The 12,796-nt window shown below is 33.9% G+C and overlaps 1 protein-coding gene across 1 annotated transcript in view; it reads left to right on the top strand.

The window, feature by feature from the left end:
* Window positions 1–12,796, top strand: part of COL4A5 (collagen, type IV, alpha 5) — a 272,036-nt gene that overhangs the window by 195,255 nt on the left and 63,985 nt on the right. Inside the window, exons 33-35 of the mRNA XM_011982572.1 lie at window positions 324–422; window positions 1,764–1,853; window positions 2,269–2,408. Of these exons, the coding sequence (XP_011837962.1) occupies window positions 324–422; window positions 1,764–1,853; window positions 2,269–2,408 (329 nt within the window). The remainder of the gene's footprint in view (window positions 1–323; window positions 423–1,763; window positions 1,854–2,268; window positions 2,409–12,796) is intronic.

Genomic DNA, 12,796 nt, shown 5'->3' with positions numbered 1-12,796 from the left:
AACAAACCTGCACGTTGTGCACATGTACCCTAGAACTTAAAGTATAATAAAAAAAAAAAAAGAAAGAAAAGAAAAGAAAAGAAAATGAGGCCCAAAATAGGAAAGTTATTTCACTACTGAGTGCTCTGAATTTCTTGATGGTAGGTAACTAAAAAGTGAAGGATTTTAGTGTGAGTCCAGTGCTAATAGCCCATACTATATCATAATATCACCAGTTCCTCTAATTTACTTATAGTTTAACACTTGAGCAGCTTGCTTGGCCAAAGTTATTTCATGGATGAATAATATCATCCTAACTTGCCTCTTCTACTCATTCTTGGAAGGTATACCTGGAGTTTCAGGGCCAAAAGGTTATCAGGGCTTGCCTGGAGACCCAGGGCAACCTGGACTGAGTGGACAACCTGGATTACCAGGACCACCAGGTAAGTGTGATAGGCCATTTGTAGCAATTGCTTAGCTGACACTGAATTCTGGATAAATAATTATGTGTTTGTCATGTTTGAAGACGCTGTGGATTTGCTCATGGTAATAAGCTTGGGTAGCTACTGAAATATGGAGCTCACTTTTGGCAAAAATATTGCCCTTTGGCTCTAGTTTCAGCAGTCAAGATTTATAGGATATTTTGCCTTGATTATTCAGTTTCTTCTTTTTGTTGCAGCAGGGTATACACAGAATCAGAAGTGTGATCCAAATAAGGTGTTGTGTTTTGTTACATACATTGCAGAATATATAAATGAGACAATTATCTCATGAAGGCCTGAAGAATTCATCTTGTCCTGCTTTTTTTTCTTTTTGCCTTTGGACAAGTCAGTCATTAAACCATGTAAAACAGATGGCTATTGATTCTATTTTTTCCAATTTCTAGGCATGAAAATTTCACAAATTCTCTTGGTAGTCAGTTACAGCATTATTCCTAATAAAACTCTTTCTTGTTTCTTCTTCAGCTACTTTCTTTTAGTTTGTTTCCTAAGGAAATAAAGAGCAGCTGGTCCCCATTCTTACAAAGTCCCTTAAGTTCAGTTATTTGCTCTAGACTCCACACCACATGGCCTTGGTATAGTTGGAAAGAGAAACTCCCTACCTATCTCTCCCTCACATCTTCTGCATTCTCTTTACCAAGTTGGAAGTCATTGTAAAGGAAAAAAATAAAATAAAGAAGGTTTAAGGCAATACTGTGGTCCTAGGAAAAAACCTAGATGACATCACAGAGCTCAAGCACTTATGTGCTAGGAAAAATGAACAAACAGAGCAGCCATGCCTGTTCAGGGTCACTACCCAGTATCTGTCCACCATCTCTAATCTCTTCCTGGCCTAATGTACTAAACTATATCATAACAGGTTACCACCTTTTCTCTTCCTAATCTCATATAATCAGGCTTTACATGAGAAGCCCATTTCTGAATCTTTTAAAAACAGACTTATTATATTGGATTTATCTGTGAAAATACATTAAGGGTAGTTGCACACATACAACAAACAGCACTTCAAGTGATTGAAATTGTTTTAGGGAAAGAAACAAGGTGTGCTGGTAACTTTTTAATTTTTTTTTTAAGTTATGTTAGGAGACCTCTATTACCATGGTTATATTGTAATATGTTCCCAAGGAGATGTTTTATGTTGGGTTCTATCTGTGGACCTTAATCATATATTAAAATTTAATCTATCTAATCCCATGTTTGTATTTTAATGACTACCCATTCCGTGAAACCAGACAACCCCAAAATTGCTGCATTGTCTTAATTTTACCAATTTGACTTTTCTAGGTCCCAAAGGTAACCCTGGTCTCCCTGGACAGCCAGGTCTTATAGGACCTCCTGGACTTAAAGGAACCATCGGCGATATGGGTTTTCCAGGTGAGTGATGAAAATCTTCCAAATATTTAGTCCCGTTAATGAAAGGTGGTTCAATATCTCTTTTTTTGTCAGAAAAGAGACTGGTGTTGATAGAATCAGACTGAAACAATATCTGAGGTAATCAGTGGGTAGAGCTCTATTGTAACACAAAGATTTAAAGTGGGAATTAAGGGACAAAATTGTAGAAACCTTAAAAGTTAGAATTCACAAACATCTTCTCTCCAGCTATACCCCTTTTTATTTAAACTTCCTTTAAAAGTAGGCTTTCACATAATTCTGTTTGTGAGTCTCATTATTATCTAACTCAGAGTTTGCAGAGCTTTTTAAAAATCTTTTTGCTTGGTCATATGCATCTTAGATAAGCCACAAGTAAAGCATATTTTATAAAATATTATATATTATCTATTTTCAACAGGGCCTCAGGGTGTGGAAGGGCCTCCTGGACCTCCTGGAGTTCCTGGACAGCCTGGCTCCCCAGGATTACCTGGACAGAAAGGAGACAAAGGTGATCCTGGTATTTCAAGCATTGGTCTTCCAGGTCTTCCTGGTCCAAAGGTAATCTTTGGCATATACTTTAGGCATATACTTGAGCAGATATGAAATTTTTTAATACTATACTCATTCCTAAGTTTTCATTAAACAAACTATAGAATGCCATATTATATTCTGGATAAGAGATTTATTCCTTTTCTTTTCTCTTAGTTGATAAGAAGATATGTTTTAGGGTTTGTGGCCAGTCCAAAGGAAAAACTTTCTGGTTTCTTTGTTTTTCTTTTATATTAATTTCTGGGTATACTTCAATAATCTCAATGCCTAGTTTTGTCTGATCTTGTTAGTCCATCCCTTTTTAGTGATGGAGTTGTTGGCCTTTGTCCCAATATTATTAACTAATTTGAAAAGACTTATAAACAAAGTGACAGTTAATGATAATGTAGTAGTATTCTTAACTGCATGTCTGAGATAGTCCTTTGAATACAGTTTTACAATTCCCTCTGCTTCTCTCTTCAATGTGAAAACTTTGGTAGTGTTTCTCAAGTAATCAAATTTAGAATTTGTTTCAGAGTCACTGGACTCAACAGGAATTTATTTGACAATTGTTTAGTTCCATGTCAAAAGGTAGTAACTCCTTAATCATGTAGTCAGACCACAGACCTAAAGAGTATTAGAAAAGGAATTTTGGTACTCAGTTTTCATGGAAATAGTGAAAGTTCCCACTGATATAAGAATTTACTGAATTATATGTAAGATAATTTTTCTTTTAATATTATATAAAAATACTTTATTTTGATCATCTAATTGATCAGTGTCTTATAAAGAAATAATCAAGAGAAGTTTCTACATGTTCATTTCAGTTTAACAATATAAAGTTTCTTGAAGTGAATTTTAATTTTCTCTGTTGTATTTTACCAGTGACATATGAATATATGATTTTACTAAAAATAATATAGACATATTGAGAGTAAGAGTGAAAATCTTCTTCATGCCCCATCCTCTTTTTACCATTCCTTTCCTCATAGAGGCCCACTGTCAATAGTTAATATATAAATTTGAATTCCTTGTTCTATACATTTATATATATGCATATAGAGTTTGGGGTTTTTTCTACACATTGGATATATGTAGAATCATGGTGTGCATGTTATTCTATACCTTGCTTTATCACTTACCCCTTTTTATTTCTTTTTTCAATATATCTTAGACAATTTTCTTTGTCGTCGTACATTATATCTGTGGACATATATGTAGCTATTTATAATGTATAGTTTCATAAAAGTGAAATTGTTGGATCAAAGGATAAGTGCATTTAAATTTTTGGCTTTTTAAAACATTTATAATAATGTAACATATGAACTTGATTTTAAAATACAATCAGTGTGAAAAGTTGTAAAATAAAAAGTCTGCTTTTTACATGTTCACAAACCCCAACTCCCCAGTTCTTCTTCTCCAGGGTAACCACTTTTAGTAGTTTCTCATGCATTCTTTAAGAAAAGTTTTCTAAATGCATTTATATGCATGCATATACAGTATTTCATCAATTTTAATACTCATTTTTTACATCCAAAAAATATCTGATGTTGGAATGCATCTTATTATGATGGAAAGCATATTACAATTAAAATTGTAAGTATTTTTTCCAAATTATTGATACATGAAATAACGCTGGACCTTCCAAATGTAGATGTTTTCTCATATATTAATTTATACACACAAAATTATACTTTACATCTGCTCTGTACCTAGCTGTCATCACTTAGTAAATCTTGACAAACTTTCTTTATCTGCCTATAAATGTATGCCTAATTATTTTTCATAATTATACAGTATTTTTCTGGGGGTTCACTGTAAATAATTTAACTTATTTTGAATACTAAAATTATTTCTAGGTTCGTGATTACAAAAATATTTTGCACTGAAGATTCTTATCCATATTCTTACATACATATCTTAAGAATTTTTGGTAAATATTACGATACAATAAATTTGAACAGTTGCTAGAACCCAGTATATATGTGCCTTTTCAATATCTATATTTACTGCCAAATTTTCCAATTAAGTAACTCTACACCTTTATACTTTCATGATTAGTATAAGAGATTTTCTCCTCATTCTACAGATACTGGGTGTTACCAACTTAAAATTTTTACCAATCTAATGGGTGAAAAGTAGTGTATCATTATTGTTTATATTTGAATTTTCCTGATTACAAGTGGGGTTTCAGATGTTTTTAACTCTTTTGTAAATTGTCTATTTATACTCTTTGCCTCACTTTTTTAGGAGAGGACTTGGTTATGTATTTCCTACTGATTTGTAAAAGTACATTATAAATAGTGAAGATGCATCCACTGTCTGTTATATTTGTTGCAAATATTTTCTCCCAGTCAGTTGTTTGTCTTATAGCATGTTTACAGTGCATTTCATTATGTAGATGTTTGAAATTTTTATGTAGGCAAATTATGTACTCATTTATTTATTCATTCACAATCTATCTATTGAGTATGTATGATATACCAGGTACTGTTTTAGGTGCCGGAGATACAGCCTGAACAAAACAGACAAACTTTCACTGCCTTCATGGAGCTTATATGTAGTCAAGGAGTCATACAATAAACAAAATAAATAAGTCTGTATTATGTTAGAACATGATAAATCTCATGATGAAAAGTAAAGCAAGACTTGATGATAGGAATTTCTGGAAATTGTTGTATTTTGAAATAGGTTACTAAGGGAAGATCTCTCTGATAAGATAGAGCAATGACCTCACTGCAGTAAGAGACTAAGTCATACAAAAACCCTGAGGTGTGAGCATACCTGACATGTTTGAGAAACATAAATGAGGCCATTGTGTTAAACAGAATGAGTGAGGTGAAACTAAGCAGGAGATGAGATTAGATTGGTAATAGGGGAAAGATTATCTAGTGTCATATAGGTCATCATAGTAGGGGCTTTTTACTCCTGAGTGAATTGGGGAGCAAATGGAAAGAGTTAACATGATTGTACATTAATTTTAAGAATTATCACAACACTTGTTTTGGAAAGAGATCGTAGAGGAGCAAGGATGAAAGCAGGGAAACCAGTTATGATGATATTTAAATAATGCAGGCTAACAATGTTGATAGCTTAGATCAAGATAGTGGCAGGGGAATTGATAAGAAATGGACAGATTCTGAATATATTATATATGTCAAGCCAGGAAGATTTGTGTATTGAATATGAGAGAGAGGAATCAAGAATGACTCCAGTTTTTGTCCTGAGGAAATAGAATGCAGTTGCTATGTACTAAAATAGAAAAACTTTGAAAAAAGCGGGTTTAGTGAGAAAGATCAGGAGCATAGTTTTTATTTTATTTTTATTTATTTATTTATTTACTTATTTATTTATTTTATTATAGTTTAAGTTCTAGGGTTCATGTGCACAACGTGCAGGTTTGTTACATAGGTATACATGTGTCGTGTTGGTTTGCTGCACCCATTAACTCATCATTTACATTAGGTATTTCTCCAAATGCTACCCCTCCCCTATTCCCCCACCCCAGACAGGCCCCAGTGTGTGATGTTCCCCTTCCTGTGTCCAAGTCTTCTCATTGTCCAATTCCCACCTATGAGTGAGCACATGTGGTGTTTGGTTTTCTGTCTTTGCGATAGTTTGCTCAGAATGATGGTTTCCAGCTGCATCCATGTCCCTACAAAGGACGTGAACTCATCCTTTTTTATGGCTACATAGTATTGCATGGTGTATATGTGCCATATTTTCTTAATCCAGTCTGTCATTGATGGATATTTAGGTTGGTTCCAAGTCTTTGCTATTGTGAATAGTGCCACAATAAGCATACGTGTGCATGTGTCTTTATAGCAGCATGATTTATAATCCTTTGGGTATATACCAGGTAATGGGATGGCTGGGTCAAATGGTATTTCTAGTTCTAGATCCTTGAGGAATAGACCAATAATAGGCTCTGACATTAAGTCAATAATTAATAGCCTACCAACCAAAAAAAAGTCCAGGACCAGATGGTTTCACAACCGAATTCTACCAGAAGTACAAACAGGAGCTGGTACCATTCCTTCTGAAACTATTCCAATCAATAGAAAAAGGGGGAATCCTCCCAAACTCATTTTTTGAGGCCAGCATCATCCTGATATAAAAGCCTGGCAGAGACACAACAAACAAAAGAGAATTTTAGACCAATATCCCTGATGAACATCGATGCGAAAATCCTCAGTAAAATACTGGCAAACCAAATCCAGCAACACATCAAAAAGCTTATGCACCAAGATCAAGTTGGCTTCACACCTGGGATGCAAGGCTGGTTCAACATATGCAAATAAATAAACGTAATCCATCATATAAACAGAACCAAAGACAAAAACCACATGATTATCTTAATAGATGCAGAAGAGGCCTTTGACAACATTCAACAGCCCTTCATGCTAAAAACTGCCAATAAACTAGGAATTGATGGAACATATCTCAAAATAATAAGAGCTATTTATGACAAATCCAGAGCCAATATCATACTGAATGGGCAAAAACTGTAAGAATTCCCTTTGAAAACTGGCACAAGACAGGGATGCCCTCTCTTACCACTCCTATTCCACATAGTGTTGGAAGTTCTGGCCAGGGCAATTAGGCAAGAGAAAGAAATAAAGGGTATTTATTTAGGAAAAGAGGAAGTCAAATTGTTCCTGTTTGCAGATGACCTGATTGTTTATTTAGAAAACCCCATCATCTTGGCCCAAAATCTCCTTAATCTGATAAGCAACTTCAGCAAAGTCTCAGGATCATAATTTTCTGATTGTTTATATTTTGTTGTTGAAACAGGAAATTCATCAATTGAGAGGGAGAGGGAGGAAGAGGTAAGGAAGGTTTGAGGCCTGTCACATAGATTTTAGGATTTTTTGGAAAAAAAAAATCTTCTACTTATGAAGACTTCTACATCCTGAGATTAGAAAAATAGATTTATATATTTCTTACAGGATTTTCATGGTTTTATTCTATACATTTGCATTTTAATGCATCTGAATTTTTCTGAGTGTTGTGTCAGGTGAGAAACTAACTTTATTTTTTTTCCCTAATAAATATCCAGTTGACTGAGCCTCATTTGTTACAAACTCAATTCTTTACTCACTGGTATAAAATTCTATTTAAATTTTTTTTTCCAAATTTGTTCATGAATTTTTTTCTGGAATGAGTGAATTTTAACATTTTACGAATGGAACCAAAATTACCATAATAAATTGTCTCTAGATTTTTAATGGATGGTAGCAGAAAAATATGGTTTAATTGGTAAATGTCCAAAGTATATTCAACTCTACAAGCAAGAGGTTAGCTTTTAGTTTTTCTGTGTGACCTACAAGTATATTTCAGTAAGCAAATTTTACACTAAATTTGGAAACTTAACAAAGATGATATTGTAGAAACATTGTAAAGTGGGCTGTTGTTTCTTTCAGATGGTATTATTATACCTTAAAATAGTGACATGTTGAAAAAATAAGATTTTTTAGCTCAGTTCTATTAGGTACAGGTGATCTTTGCTTTGCACAGTTCTGATATGCACAAATTTCAGTTATCATTACTTAACACCAATCCACAACAGCATTGTTTAAATTTTAGTTGCTATGATATATTAGCTCTTCCATTTATAAATCACCATCTAAATAACAGATGTGCATTACAATCAGTGGACAGTAATTTCACTTCTCTCAAATTCTGTCACTAATTAGTAACCATGCATCTGTTCAGTTTATGCACTGACAGTAAAGCATTTAGTTGTGTCACCTCCTTGTCTCCCAGTGGTAAACCAATGTGACATTTTACAAAAATGGATAATCAAAAGAGAAAATTAGCCAACAAAGAAGAAACTGCAGCAAAAAAAAAAAAAAAAAAAAAAAGGAAAGTGATAACACTGGAAGTAAGGTTTGAATCTAAAGTAAATGGGGTTATCGAAGAAATAGCCAACCATAGAAATGTAGACACTGCCACCATTTGAGAGGCTCTAGATATGCAGGAAGGAACTTAGTGAAGGCAAACTTATCAACATAAATTAGGAAAGGAGCACTGATGGAAAGGATGAAGATGTCACAGAGGAAGTGTTGCCATCACAAATTTCACATTAAAGGAACACTTGGAGATATTTTACAAATTTGGAAGTATAAAGGTTAACGTGCCGGAAGCTGATCTCAGTTTAGAAACAGTGAGACAATTTCTGTGCCAAGACATAGAAAAGATGTGTGCTCTGTATTGTAAGTTATATGAGAAGAAGGGAGACACTGTTCAAATTATAGTATTTCTTTTCATCTAAAATGAAAGGGCTGGAGTAGATGGTGTCTAAAATTTCTGGAATTCTCAAATATAATGACTCTATGGAACTATACGAATCTGTAATGTTCTTTTAATATAGTGTAATGATTCTAACCTTCATCACTCCTTTTTAAAATCTAATCATACTACAGATTCATCCCTTTCATAATCCCAGATGGCTTTTATGCTGAAATTGACAAGTGTATCCTAAAATTCATATGGAAGTGCAAGGAACCCAGAATAGTTAAAGAAATCTTGAAAAGAACAGATTTGGAGGACTCACTCTTCTGGATTTCAAAACTTACTACAACTATGATACCAGCACTGGATAGACATAGAGATTGATGGAATAGATAGAGTCCAGAAATACCCATACATTTTTGGTCAACTGATTTTCAACATAGGTACCAAAACAATTTAAAGGGGGTTAAAAATAGTCTTTTCAACAAATGATGCTGGAACATGGATGCAGCTGGAGGCCACTATCCTAAGCAAATTAATGCAGAAGCAGGAAACCAAATAGCACATGTTCTCACTTAAAGTTTGGAGGTAAGCATTGGGTATACATGGACACAAAGAAGGGAACAATTAATTCTAGGTATTCCAAAAAGGGGTAGGGAGTGGGGGAAGTGTCGACAAACCTATTGAGTACTATGTTCACTACTTGGGCAATGGGAACATTAGAAGCCAAAACATCAACATCACATAATATACCCATGTAACACACCTGCATACATAACCCCTGGATCTAAAATAAGAAACAAAACAAAAATCAAATGATTCTGGGAAAAAAGGATACCTATCTGCAAAAGAATGAATCTGGACCCCTATCTCATACTGTATACAAATATTAACTCCAACTGTATTACTGACCTAAATATAAGAGCTAAACCATAAACATATTAGGATAAAAAAATGACTAAATTCTTGTGACCTTGCATTAGGTAATGGTTTCTTAGCTATGACACTAAAAGCACAAACAACTAAAGGAAAAATAAATTGGGCTATATTAAAATTCATTAGGTAATGGTTTCTTAGCTATGACACTAAAAGCACAAGCAACTAAAGAAAAAATAAATCGGGCTATATTAAAATTTAATATGTTTTCTGCTGCAAATGATACCATCAAGAAAGTGAAAAGACAGCACACGAGATGAAAATATTTGCAAATCATATACGAGATAAAGGATTTGTATAAAGAATATATAAAGAATTCTTATAATTCAACAGAAAGCAAATAACTCAGTTTTTAAAAGTGCACAAAGTGAATTGAACCTAACAAACATATACAAAATATTCTATCCAAGAAAAATGCAGAATATACATTTTTGCAACTGCACATGGAACATTCTCCAGAATAGACAATATATTAGGCCACAAAATAAGTCTTCATACACTTAAAAAGATTAAAACCACACAGCATGTATTTTTTAATCATGATAGAGTGAAATTAGAAATCAATGGCAGAAAGTAAACTGGAAAATCTACAAATGTGTTTAAATTAAACAAGATGCTCTTAACCAGTGAGGCAAAGAAGAAATCACAAGGGTAATTAGAAAATAGAATGTCTTGTCTTTTTTTTTTTTTTATGACGGAATCTTATTCTGTTACCCAGGTTGGAATGCAGTGGCGTGATTGTGGCTCACTGCAACCTCTGCCTTCCAGGCTCAAGCAATTCTTATGCCTCAGCCTCCTGAGTAGCTGGGATTACAGATACACACCACCATGCTCAGCTAATTTTTTGTAGAGATGGGGTTTTGCCATGTTGGCCAGGTGGTCTTGAACTCCTGACCTCAAGCAATCCACCCTCCTTGGCCTCCCAAAGTGCTGGGATTACAGGCATGAGCCACCAAGTCTGGCAGAAAATATAATGAGACAAATGAAGATGAAACCACAACATACCAAAACTTACAGGATGCAGTGAAAGCAACTAAATGGGACATTAATAGCTGTAAATACTTACATTAGAGAAGAAACATCTCAAATCAAAAACCTAACTTTACGTCTTAAAGAACTAGAAAAAGAAAAACTAAATCCAAAACTAGCAGAAAGAAAGAAATAATAAAGATTAGAGCAGACATATAAATAAAATACAGAACTAAAAAAATCACAGATGAAGTCAACAAAACTAAAAGTTGTTTCTTCAAAAAGATAATAAAATAGAAAAAGTTTTAGTTAACTTGACTAAGAGAAAAAGAAAGAAGACTCAAATAACTAAAATCAGAAATAAAAGAGGAGACATTACTACCAATCTTACAGAACTAAAAATATATGAGACTGCTATGAACAGGTGTTTGCTAACAAATTAGATAACCTGGATGAAATGTGCAAATTCCTAAAAAGGCAGAATCTACCAAGACTGAATCATAGAAGTAGATTATATGAATAGACCTAAATTGAGTAAGAAGATTGACTCAGTAATCAAAAGCCTTCCAATAAAGAAAAGCTCAGGACCAGATGGCTACACTGATGAATTCTACCAATCATTTTTTTTTTTTGGGGGGGGGGACAGGGTCTCACTATTTTGCCCATACTGGACGGAGGGCGGTGGTGCAGTTATGGCTCATTGCAGCCTTTTCCTTGTGGGCTCAAGTGATCTTCAGCCTCCCAAATATTTTCCAAACAATTAAAGAAGGATTAACAGCATTTGCTTTCAAGGTCTTCCAAAAAATTGAAGAGGAAGGAACACTTCCAAACTCATTATATTATGCCTGGATTACCCTGATACCAAATCCAGACAAAGACGCTACAATAAAAGAAAGCTACAGACCAAAATCCCTTATGAATATTGATGCAGAAAATCCTTAACAAAATACTAGCATACTGAATTCAACGGCATATTAAAAGGATTATATGCCATGGTCAAGAGAGATTTATTCCTGGGATGCAAGGACAGTTCAACATACAAAAATCATTAGTGTAATACATTATCACACTAACAGAGTGAAGTGTTTCTGTGCAGAAATACAGCTTCATTTCTCTTGGTAAAATACCTAGGATTGGAATTGCTGAGTCATATGATAACTCTTTATTTAACTTGTTGAGGCACTGTCAAATATTTTTTCACAGCAGCTGAATAATGTTTTATTTCAAAACATTTTACAAAGTTACAGTAATCAAAGCAATGTGGTGCTGACATAAAGATAGCAAATGGACCAATGTAATAGGGAGACTAGAGATAAAATCTCTGATTTGTAGTTGAATGGTCTTTGACAAGGGTGCTCAATGGGGAAAGGTGTTCAACAAATGGGTGCTGGGTAAAATGAATGTCCATATGCAGAAGAATGAAGTTGAACCCTTTCCTTACATCATATATAAAATTAATTCAAAAAGCATTGAAGACCTAAATGTAAGACCTAAAACTATAAAACTCTTAGAAAAAAACATGGGGCAACATGCCTCATGATTTTAGATTTTTTTCAATGATTTCTTGGATATGACACTGAAATCACAGGCAACAACAACAACAAAAAAAAAACAGATAAATTGGACAACATCAAAATTATAAACTCGTGCATCCAAGAACACTACTAATAGAGTGAAAAGGCAACTCATGGGATGGAAGAAAATGTTTGTAAATTGTATATCTGGTGAAAAGATTAATTTCCAGAATTTTAAAAAGAACTCTTACAAGTCTATAACAAAAGCCATCAAACAACCCAATTCAGAAATAAGCAAATGACTTGAATAGACCTTTCTCCAAAGATGCTATACAAATGGCAAATTAGTACATTAGAAGATGGTTAACATCACTAATCATTAGGGAAATACAAATCAATTCCACAGTGAGATAACACTTCATAGCCATTAAGAAGGCTATTATATAAAAAACAGTAAATAACAAGTGTCGGTGAGGATCTGGAGAAGTTGGAACTCTTGTGTATTGCTAGTAGGAATGTAAAATTGTGCAGCCACTGTGGAAAACAGTATGGCAGTTCTTCAAAAATTTAAACACAGAATTATCATATGATCTAGCGATTTCACTTCTGGAGATATATCTAACACAATTGAAAACAAAAATGGGGCCTAAACAGATGTTTTTGTAGCCATGCTTACAGCAACATCATTCACAAGTCAAAAGGTGGAAGCATCCCAAATGTCCATTAATAGAGGAATGTGTAATAAAATGTGGTATGCACATAGAA

The sequence above is a fragment of the Mandrillus leucophaeus genome, unplaced genomic scaffold, assembly GCF_000951045.1.
Source record: "Mandrillus leucophaeus isolate KB7577 unplaced genomic scaffold, Mleu.le_1.0 Scaffold1055, whole genome shotgun sequence".
Lineage (NCBI taxonomy): Eukaryota > Metazoa > Chordata > Mammalia > Primates > Cercopithecidae > Mandrillus > Mandrillus leucophaeus.
This window is presented reverse-complemented; position numbering and strand designations above follow the sequence as displayed.